This window comes from Anguilla rostrata, chromosome 5, assembly GCF_018555375.3.
Source record: "Anguilla rostrata isolate EN2019 chromosome 5, ASM1855537v3, whole genome shotgun sequence".
NCBI classification, from domain to species: domain Eukaryota; kingdom Metazoa; phylum Chordata; class Actinopteri; order Anguilliformes; family Anguillidae; genus Anguilla; species Anguilla rostrata.
In genome coordinates, this window is record NC_057937.1 from 58,626,836 (window position 1) to 58,647,234 (window position 20,399).

Here is a 20,399-nt window from a genome sequence, read left to right on the forward strand (position 1 = left end):
GCTGAATATTTTCTTCCGGATTTTCTTTGTTAGCCCGTTGTAATTGACTCAAAACGTTTGATACAGTTATGTGAGGTATGCGGTAGTTCTGCATAATTAACATTGGTGATACAGTACAAGCAAACTGGAAATCACCTTCCGCACTTTTTATCCGGGTAAAATAACAGGTTAATTCTAGTAATCTTCCCTTTAGCTTTTTCAGACTGCCGTAATTTTACTCAATTTTACTGCCATTTTTCAATTCCACGAAAAGACCAGGAAGATTATGGACTCATTTATGGTGCATGGTTCGCATCTGGAGGGCATCGCTGCTCGGCTAGCAGTAACTTCGAAGGAAAGCAAACGGTGGCTGTACCACTACTAATTTACATTTTCACGCAAGTCCGAGTTTTCGTTCTATTCTTGTCATTTTGCGATTAGCCTATATGGAATTGACGACGAGAAAGTAATAAAACAGCAAATTGTTTACAACGTGTGCATGTTTTCTGCTGTTAATGAATGTGTTTGAGAGGATATATGAAAATCAATAAATACAAAAGTAACCATATATAGTCATTGTTGGTAACCCGTTGTATATAAGTGGAATAAACCCCTCCGGGCTGTCCCGGTTATTAGAAAATAATGTAGGCTACTTCGGTGGTAGTATGGGGTTACAGAATAAATCATATGACAGATGGACCGACGACAACGTCAGTGGGCTAATTTGCCTAATCTTCGCGGTACTTTAGACCCCGGTGGAAACGCAGACAACCATTGGCTGCAGGAACCTTTTAGTTCCTGGTAAAGTAGTTCCTGGGACTGAAAGTTCCGGGTAATTTTGGTGGAAACGCGGCTTTAATGATGTTCCAAACAGTTGGTTTTGGTTAGCCTAAGGTTTGGGCCTGTATCTCTGACTATTTTCTTATTTTTCAGCCTCATAATGGCTTCCTTGACTTTCACTGGTTAACAATCGCCAATAACAGACTCCATGAACCTCGTTGATCATGGCCTGTGGCCTGCTCCTTCTCCCCGAGCACCCCGTCAAGCTCCTTCTGACACCTCTCTGGAGACCACGGGTAGAGATCGGCACACGTCACTGAGCTGGGCGACACAGTTCTCCACCTTAAAGGCTGCTGCAGCTGTGCGCATTTCAGCCTCATGCACAGGTAACCATAGGAACACAACTGAGAACTCACCCTGAACATCTGGGTGAGTCATGAGGTACAGAAAGGCTGTGAGGAGTGTGTTGGCAAGTGGTGTCTGTTCCAGCAGCGAGGAGGTCATTCAGATAACCGAGCAGCTGTTTTTCATTGAAAGAAGAGCCATCATCTCCTGTCTGAACGGGACAGTGATGAAGACAGCAATGAGAGGGATCCATTGGTAAATATCAACCCATCATCACTGAGTTTCATTATTTTGAACAGGTCACAATATTTTAAAACTGAATGTCACATTCTGGCTACAGAGTTTAAAAGTAATGTCCGAAAGAATTTCATTTGGCCTGGGTAAATTTGTATAGTTTTGAATAGACTTCAATGGGGAAATTTACTTTTTGGCACCAGAGGCTCACTAAACTGTAATACCTCAAGTAACCACAGGTGTTTGCAAGCTTCACTGAGAATCAATCCCATGGTCCCCAGGTTGGGGCACTTATCAAACGGTTTAATCGGTGCTAATTGGATCAGTGTGAACAGGGTAGTCTGTATCTCTTAGGTGGGTGCTGGTTCCCTTTCCTTCCCACATTAGGGGTGGGCATGGATGCATTCCAAAGGGGTAACAAGTAGCCCCCCAACCCCCCATTTCCTGATGGTAGTGACAGTTACTTTGTCAAGAGGAGAGAGGTGAAAATAAGAATTATGTAGCATAGCTTAACAACGAATACAATGCATGGTCACCACATCAGCGAAGCCAACTTCAAACAAAAAAGACAACTTCAGGAGTCAGTTCTGTAACAGAGCCAGGGAACCAGTCCAACACTGCCTACTGTGTGTGTGTGTGTCTGTGTGTGTGTTTCTTTGGGGGGGGGGGGGGGGGGCAGCTCTATATATTGTCAGATACAAAGGCCACCAGAGCAGTAGTCACCATGCTGGGCTCACTGATTCTCCTGTGGATTGGCTTCTACCTCCTCTTCTTCCTCTTTAGAACCCGGAGGCCCAAACACTTCCCCCCTGGACCACTGCCTCTCCCGTTATTCGGAAACCTGCTGCAGCTGAATATGAGCAATCCCTTACAAGACCTGAAGAAGGTAGAGTAAAATGCAAATGAATGAATGAGTACACCATTGTGCACATCACCATGTGTGTGTCTGTATACAAAACCATTAGTACTGTTGACAAGCTGTAATCAAGTCTTAATTAGTAGATATAGTAAGTTTTTGATTTGCTCAAAGGGCAAAATAAGTTTTTGAAAAAGAATTTGATACGATGCCTTGAATCGGGGACATACTGTTTGTTGCGCAACACACTGTTTGTATACCGTTTGTACTTTTTGTAGTATAGCATGATAGAACTGTGGGACAAGCAAGGATTAATTAAAAATATGATTATTTTCTGAATCCAGCGGTTCCAACAGTCAATGCTCTCGTTAAAATGTCCAGCACTCTGAATACTGAACACAAGCGATATTGCGGGCTAGAACCCTCACTTAACCTACATGTAAAATATATTTGATTTGATTTAATTTAATAATTATGTTTAAAATTAGAATTATCGATTAAATCGCCAAATTCATTGATAGGTCTACAGAAAACTGGTGGAATCAACCAACAAGTCAAACAAGCTCTATATCAGGTTTTAAGATTAACTAATTGAACTTGCTACAAAACAGTCAATTATTTTAATGCGTTAAAATCGTACATTCTTTATTGAATGCAGGCAGACAGAAGACATACAACAAAACATTAAACAATTGATTATGAGACACCAGAAAAGATGGTGAGGGAGAGACAGATAAGCCAGTCCTTGCCAAAGTATCACCCACTTCCAATTTAAGTGCCACAGGATGAAAGGAAATCAGCTAAAAACACATAACCAAGGAACCACCACCAAAATGAAAAGAGAAAAACTCTTCTTCTACAAGGCACAAGGCGAAACAAACAGCAACATTTTCCTGTGGCAATCATAAATACCTAGCCCTATTGGGTAATGCCGAGTTAAGGTGTAGGAGAGAAGGGAAGAGGGCTAAGTCTAATTTATGACAAGGACTGGCCTACCTGAAGATTGCATTCAGACTTAAAGTAATGGGAAATTGCACGCAGGGTGTCCGACCCCCAATATGGTGTCTTGTCGTCTTCTGGTTTGTCTCTTCTAAGGAGGCGAGACCCATAGATTGTCTGCCTAGATTATGGTCAGTGGATTTTAAATTTCCCCAATTATATTTGCTTTGATGCTTTTGATGGGGAGGCCAGGCCACATTCTTAGAAACAATATAATATTGTGTCAAATGCACTGCTTCCTTATCTAAGGCCATAATCTAAGCACTACATATCTGACAGAACCACAGACTGTAGAAGACAGGTCTTGCATGTTGACCGCGTAGTCGCTTCCTCCGTTACTTCCTCGAGAAAACTGAAACATGTTTGGAAGATGGCGGAGACGGAGGTGATAGCTCTACTGGTGGAACCTCGTGTGCAACCCAATTAATCTTCCAAAGTATGGGAGCCCGTTACATTGAAGAATTCAAAGGAGACAAGTTCGCAGAAAAACAGCTGAACTTGTGTGGCTCGAGAGCACAACAGTGACGCATGAGCTCCTGTAGTTTGAACCATGACGGAGGATGAAGAGGGCTATAAGCACAAATACAAAATCCTTGCCAAAAGAACACTGCCTGCTTTTCGACAAGCACAGTTTATCACAAATTAAACAAGTTCAGCTTCAGTGTTCGAGTTTTGTTCACCTTGTTGGTGCAGTAAGTCAGAAGAGGAAAACGACAACATTGATTCTCTGTCTCTATCTACTGAACACAGATAACATTTCATCATCGCTATGTAAGTATTACTGTTCGAAATATTTCAGTTATATACGTCATTTTTGAAATTGAGTGTCTTTAAATAGGTTATAGGTGGTATTTTAAAATGAGGATGTTGGAAAACATGGGAGCCACATTTTACCCTTCTGAGGTGTCTCACATTGTAGTGGGCCAGTTACAGATAGCATTGATTGTTTACCACCACACTCAGTTAAATTGACCTTTTAATCACACCCTTTGTGCTACATCCTCTACCCCCTTGCCCAGTCAAATTGTCTCACTTTGATATGCAGTACCACTGTGTGATATCCTCTACCCCCTACTTCAGTCCAACTCCCCCACACCTTGTTTCTTCCCCCCCAATGTCTGATTACCTCCCCCCCCCCCCCCCCCCCCCCCCCCCCCCTTTCCCCGTGATGTGTTTAAGATAACCATTTGGCCCTTTGTTTCCTTGAAGGAACATCACTGTCTCCGTCATTTGTTGGTTCTGTGTTTATCTGTACTTGGGTAACAGACCCACTAGTTCCTTTGCTACATTAAACGACCTATTTTGAAACGAAGACGTTCCTGCATTTATTTTTCTACTTACGAAAGTACGGCGGAATAAATCGAACTCTTAAAAATTCCACATTATTGGCGAGCCAGCCCAAATCCGTCGTTCTTGTTGCGTTTTTCAAAAAAAAAAAAAAAAAAACTGGGGAGGCTGACATTCGCGTGTGACACTGGCCTACAGAAGAGACCTTCTTTTTTACGTTGACACCGAATTCAAGAAAGGATTACAGTAAGAGGACTGTTTTGGAAGCCATTTGCCAACGCTGAAGGAAAAACGGACTTGAAGGCACGGAACGGACCACGTACATTTGTGAGTATGAAATATTTATGTATGTAATATTGTAGAGGAATAGTTACGAAAATTGTGTAATGTTTTAAAATACAAGTGGCTAGAATTGAGTGTACATGTGTACAGTGTTCTAGGTAGGGGCTTGTATAAAGTTGCACAGACCTTGGACAACTTCAAGTACCAAAAGTTTGTTTGTCCATTGTACAGGAGTTTAGGAATGGCAGTGAATGGTTGGAAATCGTGGGCCGCTAGGTGGTTGGCCAAACATTGTAAGGAGGATTCTTATAACGTACCACAGGAAGTGGATGTTGTTGAATATCTTCAGACTGCTTGTGAAGAGCGCAATGAACATGAGAAAAATGAGAAAACGAGACAGGCTAACTGTGTGATGGCTATGGTCCAAACAATTAAGTTTTTGACCGATAAAGTTGTAGAGGTTCTTAAATTGCGAGGTGAAGTTGAAAGTTTGAATAAAGCACTGGAGGTAAATTTAAGGAAATTGGAAGCATCTGTTGCAGAACGTATATTACATGCCACAACACACTTAGAATTTAGAAAAGAAATTTGCCAGTTGAGGGAGAAATTGAGTACCACAACTGCAGAATTGGTTAAAACGCAGGGACAGTTACGCGATGCTCAGGTGGCATATAAAGAGTTATGGAATGTGTCTGGGGATAATAAGGATAATGCGATTGTACAGAAGTTCAGGTCGCTGAAAGAAAAATGGCAAAGCAAAAACTTGCAAATACCATAATGAAACGGCGAGTGGCAGTGATTTTAAGGACATTAGAGGAGCAGAGTGAGTCAGTATACAGTTCTGATGATGACGAATGGGAAGTCAGACAGACAAACTGCCAAACAGCTCCTTTGTTAGATGTGGATGATGAAAGAAGTGATAATGAAATTTTAGATGAGGAGCTGGCGTTTCATAGGCCTACTGGGGGGACAGAATGTAATGCATCTATTACCAATTCACTTATTTCCAATTGCCGAAGGTTGGTTTCTAGAAGTTCTACATCACAAAAAGCAACTAAATCAGTCGGGACAAAAAACACAAAAATCGCACCAATAATAACACGCAGAGTTCGTACAAGCGCAACACAAAATCCTGTCAATGGGGCTATCACATATGAATATGCAGATCAACAGGTGGATCGCAATCTTACACTTTCAGAGTTGATTACACTGCAACAACAACTTCCCACGTGGGACGGAGTTAGTGACCCGACCGCAGTTGTTGAAAAGGTGCAAACGCTGCAGCGAATACACTCGCTAACTGACAAGGACTGTTGTAAATTATTGCAATCTGTGCTCCCTACATCGGTTACTATTCCGTTAGAATTCATACAGGGTCAGGGAAACCCTGTTGTTTTCCCCAATCATGACGCAAGGTTAAGGCTAATGAGCGAGGCTGTGGGTTATCGCGTTATAGCTGACATGGATAAAATTCTTGAGTTTGTACCTAAGAAAGGGCAGCATCCCACTGATTTTCTTAGAACATTTGTGATTGTGTACAATCGAAACATAGGTGGAGGGAACAGAGCACTACTAACAGGTGACGATCCAATGTTTTGGAGTTTGGTAATCAATAAATATCTCGTCTCGCCTACTTGCCAACATTTATTGTTACAGTTGAATAGAGAACTGGGTGTACAGCCAGTCAGACAGCACATAGGCAGGGATATCCAAGACTGTTTAACTGTGTGGAATGAGTCGCAACTCAGTTCACTGAGCCCTAAACAGAGCTCTAGAAAAAGGGTTGCTGTGCTAGCATCTAATAAGGGCCAGGCCAAATTTCATTGTTTTAACTGTGGGAAGCCAGGTCACATTCAGAATGAGTGTAGAAGCCCCCGTGTGTGTGCCAATTGCAAGCGTGTTGGCCATTCCAAGCGACACTGCTGGTCAAAAGGAGGAGGGATGGAAGGAAAAGGGCCAAAACAGCTGCGTGCACAGCAGCCTCAGACAGAACAGCCACAGATTGAAGGCACTCTTACATACACAGACCTATTGTCTATGTTTAAGGCACATGCTGAGCAGAGCAGCCAGAAAGGCTCTGAGAATCCCTTTCACAGTCCAACCCCACATACAGTGACTTTCTAAATCGGGGATGCTTAAAAAAAAATAATAATAAAAATTTAAAAGGGGGAGGCTAGGAAGCAAACTGAGAAGGTTCATAAGAAGTTATGAACAAACTTGGTGAAACAAATTTGAAATTGGTGATGCAAAAGCGGGGTAGGGCAATACACTATTTCCGATATCATTGGGACCAATGCAAATTATATAACAAAGCTGAACTTGATACCAATGTCAATGTTTAAATGATTAAAACTGCATAAGAATATACACTCACACTTGGTCTTTCTCTCCCCTACAGAATTAATCGTGATGAGGACGAGGCTCCTGGTATTCAGGAACAGGTTGGAAGTCAGCACTAAGTGGGACATTCCTATCATATTCATAAACAACACACAATGTGTCAAGGACAATACACGCAGTTGATGTTGGATTCACTGAATGGACATCAGACAGGTGGAAAGATGGTGAAGCGTTCACAACAGAGGACACATGGAAAGTATCAAGTGAATCTTCATTTAGAACACACTATTGAGGGTGGAAGACAGTTTCCAAGAATACAAGAATTCATTGTGACAGTAAAAGCACGTAATTGGACACATTATGATAACGCAATAACAAATTGGGATGAAACCAATTTGTTGGTTCTGTGTTTATCTGTACTTGGGTAACAGACCCACTAGTTCCTTTGCTACATTAAACGACCTATTTTGAAACGAAGACGTTCCTGCATTTATTTTTCTACTTACGAAAGTACGGCGGAATAAATCGAACTCTTAAAAATTCCACAGAGGATATTTCACACTAAGAATGCAAGCGTTCGTTGGTAGCTTAATAGTGGTTTTGTTTCATGCATCAGATATGCTGTGAAAGCTGGAACATACGGGATCTCTCAGTATTTCATTGCAAACTAAAAAAAGAGCAAATCCATTTTTGCTTTTTTGCCAAGACAATTGCATTTGTGGCATTTTATTTCTTCCTAAATTATATAAACAAATCTAATTTAGTATTGAAACACATTTAATCTAACACTGACATCAAACAATAGGATAGCATAAAACTTGCAATACCTGATTTGGGTCATTTTACTGCTATTTGTTGTGTTTTGTTTTATTTTGCACATTTTGGTCTAGAATAGCAAATTCCATGACCTTGTTGTTTTATCTTGGTGAAACATTTTATGAGACTGATTAAATGAACTAACCACATAACACTGAGCAGCGTGTCACTAACACAAAGTAACCTTTGTTAAACGGTAGTACTGTCAACCTCTATACTTAGCATAATTATAATTTCATCTGATTAAGAATCATATATTATGAAAATGATTGTTTTCAATTATCTTATTTATATATTAATTATCAGAGTCAATAATATATATATCATTTTTTCAAACCATTGTCGTGTCTATGTTATTTCACTAAGTTGGGCTCTCCAGATGTACAGAATTCTGATTGGTTGTTGAACTTTATACATTCTGAATAAACCCCACCAAACATCACTACATAAGCATATGATTTGTTCCCATCTTCCATTACAAATGCAAGCTGTCGGAGCGCTATGGGAAGGTCTACAGCATCTATATTGGGAGCAAGCCAGCTGTGGTGCTCAACGGTCTGCAGGCAATGAAGGAAGCACTGGTCGCTCAGTCTGTGGAGTTTGCTGGACGACCCCAAGACCTGATGGCCAACCACATTGCAGGCAGCGAAGGTAATTCCTTGGTGTACACCTGTCGCACGGACAGTTAACCAGGGCAGTCATTCCACCCTTAACGGTGCGGTTAGCCCTTCTCCTCATTTATATTTTTTTGACCTCTGGGAAGATGTCCCACGTTACGGAATCAACAGTTTTGTGTTAAAAAAAGACATTCCAGGAAGTGGTCTGGATTACTCGTGACAGGTGCATCCCCGCACTGCAGGTGTCATATTGGCTGATTATGGGCTCAGCTGGAAGAAACACCGGAGATTTGCCCTGATGTCCCTGCATAACTTCGGCCTGGGGAAACGGTCCATGGAGCAGAGGATTCTGGGAGAGACTCTGCACATCAGCACATGCTTAGAGAGAAGTATCGGTAATGAACACTAGTCTGGTAATGAGCACTAGTCTGTAGCAAAGACTATACCAGTGGCCTCCAACCCTGGTCCTGGAGAGCTACAGGGTCTGCTGGTTTTTGTTTTCACCTTAAAATCAGCACCCAATTGAGACCCAAGACACCAGGTGAGTTGAGTGCTCTAATTGATCCATGAAGTGCAGAGTCACTACGAAAACCAGCAGACCCTGTAGCTCTCCGGGACCAGGGTTGGAGACCACTGGACTATAATAATGGGCCATATTTACGAAGGTAATGGTGACGACTGGTAATAATCGTCTCTTGACAGGAAAATCCATGGATCCTCAGCATCTGTTCTGCAGCGCTACGTGCAACATAATATGCTCCATCATGTTTGGGTCTCGGTACGAATATGAGAATGAACGCTTTCAGGCCATGCTCAGTATGATGCAGGAGAATTCGAAGATTACCAACGGACCCTGGACTATGGTAACAGCGTTACATCAGGGCATCACATTCATAACCCAGTATTTATTTAAAACAATTAATTTTGAAAACAGTTTTACACTGAAAGGATGAATTTCCATACATAGCAAATGGGGTTTCGCTCTGAAGTTTAAAGCGTGTGTGTTGACATACACCCAAACTCGCAGTTACCGCCTCAGTGTGGAAATTATCATCTGCCAAAGTGGTTTTCAAACACAATAACTGATTGGTGGTTGGGAAAGAGACTATTCATAAGGAAGACGAATGCGCCATCAGCGATGGTCAGATTCCCGACCAGTCGAAACGATGGAATGGGGGCGGAAAACTGATTGAGTCACACCGGAATGTCGACAGGCTCCCTTCTCCTTGCAGTTATACGACACGGTGCCCCTGTTCCGGAACCTGCCCCTGCCATTCCGGAGGATCTTTCGGAACTACAGCAACGTGCGGGAGCACGTTCTGGGCATCGTGAGCCAGCAGGAGAAATCCTGGGTTTCCGTGGAGACGAGGCACCTCATCGACTGCTACCTGAATGAAATGGAAAAGGTGCGACCGCACACATCCTTACCCATGGCATTCAGGGGTGCAGTGGGGACACCTTTTCTGCCATGTTTTCAACTGTACAGTGCCCTCCGTAATGTTTGGGACAAAGACTTTTTTTTTTCTCTTCTTGATTTGGCTCTGTAGTCTACATTTTTAGATTTATAATCAGACAATTCACATGTGGTTAAAGTGCAATTTCTCTGATTTTATTACAGGGTAGTATTCAACATGTGAATAGTACGATTACTAATCAAAAATTGTGGAGTACAGAGCCAAATCAACATAGGTCTGTCCCAAACATTATGGAGCTCACTGTACATTCCAATACCTTTAAATTGTTTCTGTAGTATGCATTTTGAAAATGTTTTGTGCACACTGTTTGGAAAGCACTGTATACATAATGTAATTATTAATAAATTAATTCTAAACTAAGGATTTTTTCCCCCTTTTTTTCAGCAAGGTGACAGCAATATTTGCTTTCACAAAAGCCAGATGGTTGCCCTCCTTCTGGACCTCCTCTTTGCCGCAACAGACACCACCTCCAACACACTGCGCACCACCCTCTTGTATCTGATGACTCACCCACACGTGCAGGGTAAGCTGCGGACTTCAGGTTTTTACCAAACATTAACAAACACCCTGTTTCTGAAATGACAGTCCTCGAGGGGCTGAGAACTGCTGGTTTTCCAACCCTCTCTTTGGAGTCAGGTGGGAAGACTGTCTGGCCAATCAGTAGCACTAATTGCTCAGTTAATTAACTGGGGGAGTGGGGGGGGGGGGGGGGTTCAAGGACCAGATTTGAGTATCCATGCTTTAATGTGTTAGGGAAACACAACTTCAGAGATGTCTCCCAGCTCAGTGACATGTGCCATCTCTGCCTGTGGTCTCCAGAGAGGTGTCAGAAGGAGATCGACGAGGTGCTTGGGGAGAAGGAGCACGCCTCTTTCGAGGACAGACACATGATGCCCTACACACAGGCCATGACCCACGAGGCTCAGCGAGTCGCAGACACGGTGCCGCTCAGCGTCTTCCACACCACCACCAAAGACACACGGCTGATGGGCTACGACATCCCCAAGGTGAGGCCACCAAGCATCCTTTTAGCCTGTTTCAAAAAGCTACTAGACGAAGAAAGGAGTCGTAGGCAGAATGGCATTGAGTATGAGACTACACACTGCTCGCTTTACCCCCCCCCCCCCCCATCTCCTCGGCTTTGCAACCTCACAACCGTTCCACTTCTCGCCCTCCCCGGAGTCAACTCTATCGTTCTCTCCATTCTTGCCTCAGGGAACCGTCATCATCCCCAACCTGTCCTCCGTGCTGAGTGAGGAAAGCCAGTGGAAGTTTCCCCACGACTTCAACCCCTCCAACTTCCTGAACGATCGGGGAGAGTTTGTGAAGCCAGAGGCCTTCAAAGCCTTCTCTGCAGGTACAGGAAGACTCAAGACGCTTCCCGTCACGCCATAGACACACAGGCCCCAGTATCATTACCCACTGAAGCTGTGCTCTGTCTGTATGTGCGTGTGAATACGATCCATAAAATGGCAGGGTTCCTTGGCGCAACAAGTTTGAGAACACGGCCCCCTACCTCTCCTCCAGAACAGTGAAGGAACTGCCTTTGGGAATTGTAATGTTGGAACTTCATACATGTTTTGGTTTTGACAGTTTGGTGTGATACACAGTGTGTGTGTGTGTGTGTGTGTTTCAGGGCCTCGGGTGTGTCTGGGAGAGGGTCTCGCTCGCATGGAGCTCTTCCTGATTCTTGTGACACTCCTACGCCGCTTCAAATTCGTCTGGCCCGAGGACAGCGGTGTGCCTGACTACACCCCTGTTTTTGGGGTCACCCAGACACCCAAACCCTACAGACTGGGGGTCAGACTGAGGGAAAAGCCGGGGAAGTGATGCATGTTGGGATAGCTGGTGACGCAATATGTAGGCTATATATAAATAACCTGGTCCCCACTCTAAAATTTAACAAGGAATTTGATCTTAATGAGACCCCCTTTTCTAGACCCCCGTGTACGATTTAACAAAATATACCAACTATCCACTGCTCTCTATACCAAACCAGTCAACAAGAATAGCCTTTTACACGCTGCAAGCGCACAACCCCCTCCCATCAAGAAGGGGCCTCCCTTATTCTCATATTCATGATTAAGACAGGCCACGGACAGTTGTTTTTTACTTCATGTTTTTTATTCATTTGTATTGTTATATTAAGTAAGCGGAAATGAGTTGGCTAACATTAACTAGCTAGCTATGTCAAGCAGAATGGATGGCAGAAGAAAGCACTTTAGGGCAGTTTTATAATTCCAGGCATCTACTACTATTTCTTAAAATGTTATACGTGTACAGGTCTTCAATCGCTAACATGTTTTGATTTATTCTTGGTTTTGTAATAGTTGAATAAAGTAATGTTCTACACTCAGAACTCATCAGAATAAACCATTTCAGAGTAATTTCTTTAAAAAAGTATCTCATGGGGGACCATGCCCCAAAACCCCGTCTCCTTATCTTATCTTTCCCTCTCCAACTCCCTTTTTCTTAAATTACAGCAATTTATCAATAATTATTCCTCGCCACCAAGGAAAAGCAATTCCAAGGTTAACCCAAATTCTTGAACGAGCCCCTGTTGGCTTAGCTGTGCCTGGACTCCTGTGCTGGCCAGCTCTGCAGCCACACCCACCCCTCCTCACACAGAAAACAGCACCACAGGACACAGAAACGTCCTGAACACAAGTTTAAAATAACAAATACAGATAACGGTGCAGGTATTTGGCGAAGGTGCGTTAACACAGAGATTGCCAGTGCATCATAGATATATGCCTTAGCATGGTTATTTTATAATATTTTCTTGGTAAAAATCCTGCACAGTATGCCTTCAATGAAAAACTGCCTTGTAGCCATCATGACAGAAAAGCATTCCTCAGAAGCCAATATATTCACCAGTAGATCAAAAAATGCCACAAGACTCCAGGTCAGACACAGTTACATTGTGGTATAGCCCATGTCAGAGAGGTATCCTTTTTTTTTTTTTTGGTCGCTGGCATGATGTCTTCAGACGTCAGCAAAAAGCGGGAAATGGCGCGTGCCATTCATCGTACGTGAGAGGGCAGTGAGAAAGTAAAAACAAAGCGATTTATTTCTAATTTCAAGCATTTTGAATCTCATTTCGCATTTTGAAATATGAAATGTCCGAAATTGGAAACATCTGCATGGGAGTCAATTGAGGATTGGAGGTTTTTTTTTACGAGTTTTTAGTATTCATTAATTCAATTATTCAATTATTACATTACATTACATTACATTACAGGCATTTAGCAGACGCTCTTATCCAGAGCGACATACAACAAAGTGTATAACCATAACCAGGAACAAGTATGACGAAACCCCTAGAGAGAAGTACCGGTCCAAGTGCAGGGAACAACCGCATAGTTCAACTTGGACCCTGAAGGTTAAACTGATTAACACTAAACAACAAGAACGGCAACAACGCAGTCTATGGAAAAAATACAAGCAGTAGTTAAGACAGTTAATGAACCTAAGTCACCTACGAAACAGCTGCCTAGTTACAACCCTAAGCTTACAGTCATACATTGGAATCAGACCACACTTGAACAGTGATTCGATTTATATGGTCCACGTTGCACTGTTTGAAAAGGAGTTGCACTGTTTGAAAAATAAATTTTAAATAAATTAAAATAACAATGTTAATCCAAGAACGTTAAAGTTCTAAAAATGACAAAGTTGATAACCTGCACAGGCCCGAACACGTGCCCCATGTAAGTTCCATTAATGAGGAGCCCTCTGTAAAATGTAGAAGATAATGGGGGTATACCACTTAGAAGTCTGAAAGTGGCACATGCTTCACGATTAAAGTACATGAAGTAAGTAGTTACCTTTAGTGGCTGATCCTAGATGGGTGCATCTGTAATATGTATACAGTGTGAGTTGCTGTTGTGCGGATGGGAGTTGAGCGGCTACGCTGGACGTAGATCAGGCATCAACGGAACAAAGAAAGAACGCTGAAGCTTCTGCGAGCACTCGGAAGTGTGGCACACAAACCACGTGTGAATCACCACGTGGTCTCGAGGTGATTTCTGTCAACACACAGAAAGCAAACTATTTAGCTAGAAACTTGGGTGGAAACCAATGCAAAGACAGAGTAAGAACTTGACAGGAAAAATACCGCTGTAGGAATGGCATCAGAAGCAAAAAGACCAAAGGTCTGTATGTGCTTTTTAAATGTTCTGATGTTACACTGACTGGAAAAGCGGCCATATGTCCTTGATTTTGTATGATCTAACATGATACAAAACACTGCTTCCCGAGCGGCTAGCTGGCTACATAGCTAGTTAGCCCTCATGACTTCGTAAAATGGTGTTATGGCTTCTTATCTTAAGACAACTGCCACTCAGCAGTTTAGATGCTTGGTAGATCTGGCTCGTTGATTACCCGTTTCGTTGGCTTCTTCGCTAGTGCTAGCTATTAACGTACTTGAAGTGTTTACTTAGGTGACAAATATCCTTGTCAAAGTAATCCACTCTCGGTACGTTACAAGACATTACGTTAGCTAGCTAGTGCAAAGAACGTCTTGCAGTGCGTGAGAACAGTGCATCTACCTGAGCTGTATGAGCGACAGTACTGCACCTGGCTATGAACATTCAACAACCAGGGAGTGTGCGTGCACCAAAAACGAGCTAACTTTGCAAACATAGTAACGTCACATACGTACAATTGCATGATAATCTGCTCACGTCATGACAAGCACCGTGTGGATGAAGCTGCAGGTGGAAAACCCAGGTTCAGAACGTAAAGCTCCTTCCCGGTATTTTGTTCCAACCACCCGGATTTTCTAATTGGCACAATTCTTCACACTGATTCTTCAGTCAGGAGGTAGAACTAATTAGTGAAATCAGCTGGCTGAGCTCATGGGTGGAAGAAACAGGTAGGACTTTTGCTTTCTGACCCCTGAACTTTCCACCTCTGGAGTTGATGACCGATTCAGTAATTCAGAGCCTTACCTCTGGATAATCCATAATCTGTAAACTATCCTAGTAGTAAACAGCAATGGCTTTCCATCCATGAAGATTGATGTCATTAAAGCTCTTCTTATAGCCGTTCTAAATGCAACAGGCATTGCCTGTTGTTGCCCTATCCAATCAACCCAGTCCATATTCAGTGGCAGTGCTGTATGTATTCCGAAACCTTCAAGTATGTGTGTCGTCCATCAAGGTGGATGAAGATTCAACCTCAGACCTTTCGTCAGAGGATCCTCTCAAGAACTTCATGCGCTGGTGTGATAAAATTGGTCTGACGCTCAGTAACAAGGTAAGCAGGAGTTACAGTACCATCTACATTCAGTGATGTGAGTTTTGTTTTTTCCCTCAGAAAACCACAAACTCTTACTTTTTACTTAATTAGAAGCCTTTGTAATTCCAAGGATAGAAAGAGTTGTGATTTCTAAGATGCAAATACGGGTTCTTGTAATTCCTAGGGCAAATAATTTGAAATATTTTTATAAGTCTATATACAGTCATTATTGCATATGAAGTCTGGCCAGGGACCCCCCTACGGTACCTTTAAGGACCCCTTGTTGAACACTGAGGCTCTGTGCGGTAGAAACCCTGGCAGTGCTAATTTGGAGCTTTGCGCCCCTCCCCTTACAGGTGTACCTGAGCCGAGAGGGCACGGTCGCGGAGTACGGCATGCTGGCCAGCGGGGACATCGAGGAGGGAGAGGTCGTCTTCTCCATTCCCCGGGCCGCTGTCCTGTTTCAGAGCACCACCAAGGTCAAAGCTGTCCTGGAGGAAGGTAAGGCTTAGTTTTCAGGTAGTGGATAGGCTTCTGTCTGTATTGTACCAAGCCGTCTCTTTCATGATAACTGTACTTTTGTTTAAGGAACTTTACCTGGTGCACTCAGTACCGTAGTACTGACTTTCGAAATGTACAGTATAGCAGTAGAGGTGCTTGCGAGCACAGCTGAGAGAAGATGAATTCTCATTTTTAACCTGGACATGGGACCAGGTTTAATTGTTTCCCACAATGCAACGGTGCGTCTCAGACCCCTGTCTCAGGACACCTGCCGTGTTCTTCTCTGCTCTGCCCAAGCTAAGGCCTCTCTGGACAGCGCGTCCGGGTGGGTCTCTCTCCTTATGGCTCTGATGTGGGAGTACACCTCTCCCGAATCCTACTGGGGGCCCTACCTGTCCCTCTGGCCTGACTTCAAGGTCCTGGACCACCCCATGTTCTGGTGAGGGACACTGACATTTAATTCTTATTTCTGTGGTCTGTTTCAGTTGGAGAACCTCCGGGTTCAGTTCAACTCTAGATTACGATAATGACGTTTTTGTGGATAGTTGCATGATGCTTCCCTTTGTGGGGCTCTGCTGTAAAGTGGCATCCTGATTGGTGTGTGGTGTCATTTCTCCTGTTCGTCCTGGGACGGGGGAGGCAGGTCCGAAGAGGAGCGGGTTCGACTGCTCCAGGGCACAGGGGTTCCGGAGGCGGTGGACACGGACCTCGCCAACATTCGGAAGGAGTACAGTGACATCGTCCTGCCCTTCATGCGCCTGCACCCCGACCTGTGGGACCCCGAGAAGCACACGCTGCAGCTCTACACCAGCCTGGTGGCTTTCGTCATGGCCTACAGGTGACTACAAAAAGCCTCCCAAAAAACTACAACTCTCACAGTGCCCTCTCGCTGTTCTCAGGCTCCGTTTCATCAGACGATCGCAAATAAAGTTTCTCGTGTTCAGAAACATTTTGTGCCCTGGCCTCACGCCTGATTTAATCAAACGTTGGTAACTCACAGATTTGAGCAAACATTTGACAGGTGCTGATGAATCGCACTTGATGTTAAATTTTGTGTATGTATGTTACAGTTCAAAACTCACTCCCTCGTCTTGCTGACTCTGACATCCCCACTCTTGGACACACTTGCTCTTTTCCTTATTCTCTCTCTCTCTCTCTCTCTCTCTCTGCAGTTTTCAGGAGCCTCTTCCGGAGGAGGATGAGGACGAGGTCGAGCAGGAGCCGAACTTCCCCATGATGGTGCCAATGGCCGACATGCTGAACCACGTGTCCAATCACTGCGTCCATCTGGAGTTCACGCCTGTGAGAGACACGCCCACATTGTCAGCACTTTCATACCCCCCCACCATCTTGATGACATCAGCACTCACCCCTCAATATCAGCTGTGATCGGTGGTTTCAGTAATGAACACGGGGGAGTAAATGGAATAAGATAAAGGACCAAGGCAATATTCTGTGCTTAAAAAAATAATGTAACATATATATTACATGGCCAGCTCTAATGAACAGTTAAAAATGTGTCAGTAAAACCTTCATCAGGGAGTGAAAGAGTGAAGTTTTACCAGACAGTCGGCTGCATCTTTGCCAAATAAAAGCTCTGATGCAAAAACAGATGCAAACCTGCACTACAATACATTGACTTCTCGGCATCATGCATTGGAATAAAACATGTTGAAATTATTTAATGATGTCATGGAAAGCATCATGCAATATTGTCCAGTAGACCTTCTCCTCCCTCTCGATCTGTCAGGTAGAGAAGTTTCTGTTTAATTAAGTAAAAACAATCACAAAACTCCCTGATGTTTGAAGAAGCCCATTTTCTCAGCCAGTAGGCTTGGTTTTGACTCACCTCAGGTGGGGATTTATAATTCGGGGGGGGGGAACACCAGCAAGGGTTGTGAATGGCGGTTACCATGGTAACCTGGTATGACAGACGGGTCTTCCTGTCTCCATCCCCCAGGACCTTTTGAAGATGGTGTCGGTGCGACGCATAGCGATGGGGGAGGAGGTCTTCAACACGTACGGAGAGATGGCCAACTGGCAGCTGCTGCACATGTACGGCTTCGCCGAGCCGTATCCCGGCAACAGCAACGACACCGCGGACATACCAATGTCCAACGTCTACAAAGCGGCCGTCCAAGGTGAAGGGGCTTGGGGAGTTTAGCGGGGTGATGTCAGGACACCACAGTGTGAATCAGGGGCACATTATTATTTTGTGTAAACACAAAAGTCCACATAATTTCAAATATATATATATATTTTTTGTTGTTTACATACTTGAGTTTGAAGGTAAACCAGTCTAGACACACGAGACTGGTGTGCAGTCTGCAAACAAAAAAAAAAACTCTCGCCCTTGTGACACAGGCTGATAAAATGGCTTGTCCCTGTTGTCCTGGTGCAGCCACACAGAGCAGGGATGACCAGCGCCTCCTGGTGGACAAGTGGAGTATGCTGTGCGATATGGAGATGGTCGGGGAGAAGGGCGTGTTCATCTTCGGCCAATCAGGGGTGCTGACGGTCACGGAGCTCTACAACACGCTCAAGGTGCGAACGACTTATAAAATTTCCATTCATGCGTCATAAATGCTAGAGCACTTTTTCCCTGTTTGAAAGTCGCTACAGGGATGTGTGCTCCTGTTTTAATGTTGCTGCTGGGTCCGCCACTCAGCTCTGGTGTGCAGTCTTGGAGGGCCACTGTATCTGCTGGCTTTTGCACTTAAGCGATCTAAGTCACTGATTGGCTAGAATCTGCCCCCTTGCTTCCAAAGCCTAAAATTGGCCACCGATTGAAACCACAAAAACCAGCCAGATGGCGCAGCGTGAGGCTAACACCATACGATACACGCCTGGTCCCGATCACGGCTGGTGTGGGTGCTCATCACGGCTGGTACAGAAGACATATGGTGCTGAACACACCTGGTGCTGAATACAGCGGTGCTGAATATGCCTGTTGCTGAAACACTGGGCTAAACGCACCTGTTGCGGACAGACTGGGTGCTGATATGCCTGTTGCTGAACCACTGGTGCTGAACACGCCTGTTGCTGGGCACACTGGTGCTAAACATGCTGGTGCTGAACACACTGGTGCTGAATATGCTGTTGCTGAACACACCTGTGCTAAACACACTGGGTGCTGAACACGCCCGTTTGCTCCTTCCAGATCCTCAGCATGCCGTCGGAGGAGTTCGAGGAGTGGAAGGAGAACGAGGGCTGGGAGGAGGTGGAGGAGGAAGAGGACGACGAAGAGGACAAGATGATGCGGGCCCTTTCCTTCGAGGCGATGCCCCAGCTCGCCCCCTCCTGGAGGCGGCTGGTACACGCCGCCGCCCGCTTCACCCTCGACTCGTACCGCGGGGACCTCCGGGCTGACAAGGAGCTGCTGGAGGACCGGGTGGCCTACGCCCGGCTGAGCAGCAGGGAGCGGCACGCCCTGCAGGTGCGCTACGGCCAGAAGGTGATCCTGCACAAACTGCTGGAGCTCACTCAGCCCTGACTGCCCCCTGCAGGTCCGGAGGTCATCCTGCATAAACCTGCTGGAGCTCACCCAGTCCTGACTGCCCCCTACAGGCCTGGAGCATCCGCAGTGAACTGTTAACTGAACACCCTTCAAAGGCAGGCTTTTTTTTCTTTTCTTTTTTTTTAAATCGCATAATGTCTCGTTTCAAACCGTATCTCTCAACATTAAAGAACTGAACAGGTTTCAACATGAACCTTGGGATTTCAGGGTTTTTCATAATTCAAATCCCACGTACTGTCAATCCACGCTGCTTTTAATTTCTTTTTTTTTTCGCTACCACATTTCTTTCCCAAAATTGTATACCCCCACTGGGTTATAATCTCCTGTGGAAAGAATGTCTGGACTCCTGCCAGCCTTGTGAGTGCTTACCTGAAGTGAGCCTGCATATAACACTGTACCACTTGTGTGTGGTGAAGCGGAACTAAACCTCACTGTAGTAGGTTAAGACCTGTAGTGCTTGTTTTGAATGTGCTCCATCACTGAAAGCATATTGCTTTGTGTTTTGTACTGTATAAAACATCCATTGGGTGTATGTCTGAGCAATCTCCCCCAAGGCTCTCCACTAGTCATCTTAATCCGTGGATTGAAAGCATTGTGTTTTAAGATACTTTTTTTGTATTTATGGCAATTAAGGCAACTAGTTAAGACAGTTGGGACAGTTACTCAGCGATACACAGTACATTACAGGATTTAGCAGACGCTCTTATCCAGAGGAACTTAACCTCAGTATATATAAGTTGTGTAAGTCCCATGCTCAAGGGGACAAAGGTGGTGTCGAATCCAGGAATCAAACCTGTGACCTTTAGGTTACAAGACCAATTCCTTGCTTCAAACACGCCCCCCCTGGTTCCAAGCTCCACCTTCCTAAACCACTCGCGCTGTGGCCACTGCGATGCAGATGCCGCCATGTTGGCTCAAGTCAGGATTTTCAGTGGAGCCGTTGCTGATGAAAGTGACCTTAACTGTAAAGTGGGTGGTGTCAAGTGACTGGGCATTGGACTACCATTTTGTGAGTAGATCAAAGTGCTGTGTGTACCTATACAATTTCTATTATTTTTTAAACAATAAAATTCAATTGAAACATGTCCCGGCTTTTCAGTGAGCTCAAAGGAGGGCCAAAACGTATCGCA

At 44.3% G+C, this 20,399-nt stretch overlaps 2 protein-coding genes and 1 long non-coding RNA gene across 6 annotated transcripts; 2 read left to right on the plus strand and 1 right to left on the minus strand.

Annotated features, from left to right (window-relative positions):
• Positions 1 to 1,001: 1,001 nt before the first annotated feature.
• On the minus strand, positions 1,002 to 14,795 carry LOC135255783 (uncharacterized). 3 transcript variants are annotated; one of them, XR_010330266.1, is made up of 5 exons: positions 14,561 to 14,775; positions 13,838 to 14,038; positions 2,062 to 2,215; positions 1,176 to 1,315; positions 1,002 to 1,042 (listed from the first exon to the last, which is right to left on the minus strand). It is a non-coding gene; the product is annotated as an uncharacterized LOC135255783 (long non-coding RNA). The 3 variants fall into 3 exon arrangements; XR_010330267.1 differs by having other exon boundaries at positions 1,002 to 1,315; positions 14,674 to 14,795; XR_010330265.1 differs by having other exon boundaries at positions 1,002 to 1,315; positions 14,561 to 14,771.
• LOC135255778 (cytochrome P450 2F2-like) lies at positions 2,063 to 12,092 on the plus strand. 2 transcript variants are annotated; one of them, XM_064337391.1, is made up of 10 exons: positions 2,159 to 2,224; positions 2,853 to 3,964; positions 8,407 to 8,569; positions 8,778 to 8,930; positions 9,238 to 9,398; positions 9,768 to 9,941; positions 10,395 to 10,533; positions 10,830 to 11,017; positions 11,226 to 11,367; positions 11,647 to 12,092. In XM_064337391.1, the coding sequence occupies exons 3-10, from the start codon at positions 8,485 to 8,487 to the stop codon at positions 11,838 to 11,840; spliced, it is 1,236 nt and encodes a 411-aa protein (XP_064193461.1). In that variant the 5' UTR covers positions 2,159 to 2,224; positions 2,853 to 3,964; positions 8,407 to 8,484; the 3' UTR covers positions 11,841 to 12,092. The 2 variants fall into 2 exon arrangements, with proteins under 2 accessions (XP_064193460.1, XP_064193461.1); XM_064337390.1 differs by lacking the exon at positions 2,853 to 3,964 and having other exon boundaries at positions 2,063 to 2,224; positions 11,647 to 12,090.
• LOC135255780 (N-lysine methyltransferase setd6-like) lies at positions 13,990 to 20,354 on the plus strand. Its single transcript, XM_064337393.1, has 9 exons — positions 13,990 to 14,164; positions 15,174 to 15,269; positions 15,608 to 15,752; positions 16,050 to 16,191; positions 16,396 to 16,590; positions 16,925 to 17,054; positions 17,713 to 17,893; positions 18,154 to 18,296; positions 18,913 to 20,354. Exons 1-9 carry the CDS (start codon positions 14,138 to 14,140, stop codon positions 19,243 to 19,245), a joined length of 1,392 nt encoding a protein of 463 aa, XP_064193463.1. The 5' UTR covers positions 13,990 to 14,137; the 3' UTR covers positions 19,246 to 20,354.
• The last annotated feature ends 45 nt before the right edge of the window (positions 20,355 to 20,399 follow it).

What these genes read in the sequence shown, in the direction of transcription:
- LOC135255778 (XM_064337390.1), top strand. Translation starts at nt 2,063, where the DNA reads ATGCTGGGCTCACTGATTCTCCTGTGGATTGGCTTCTACCTCCTCTTC. An exon ending in CCTTACAAGACCTGAAGAAG is followed by an intron (nt 2,225 to 8,406) that starts GTAGAGTAAAAT and finishes TACAAATGCAAG; the next exon opens with CTGTCGGAGCGCTATGGGAA. An exon ending in CCAACGGACCCTGGACTATG is followed by an intron (nt 9,399 to 9,767) that starts GTAACAGCGTTA and finishes TTCTCCTTGCAG; the next exon opens with TTATACGACACGGTGCCCCT.
- LOC135255780 (XM_064337393.1), top strand. Translation starts at nt 14,138, where the DNA reads ATGGCATCAGAAGCAAAAAGACCAAAG. An exon ending in CAGAAGCAAAAAGACCAAAG is followed by an intron (nt 14,165 to 15,173) that starts GTCTGTATGTGC and finishes TCGTCCATCAAG; the next exon opens with GTGGATGAAGATTCAACCTC. An exon ending in GTCTGACGCTCAGTAACAAG is followed by an intron (nt 15,270 to 15,607) that starts GTAAGCAGGAGT and finishes CTCCCCTTACAG; the next exon opens with GTGTACCTGAGCCGAGAGGG.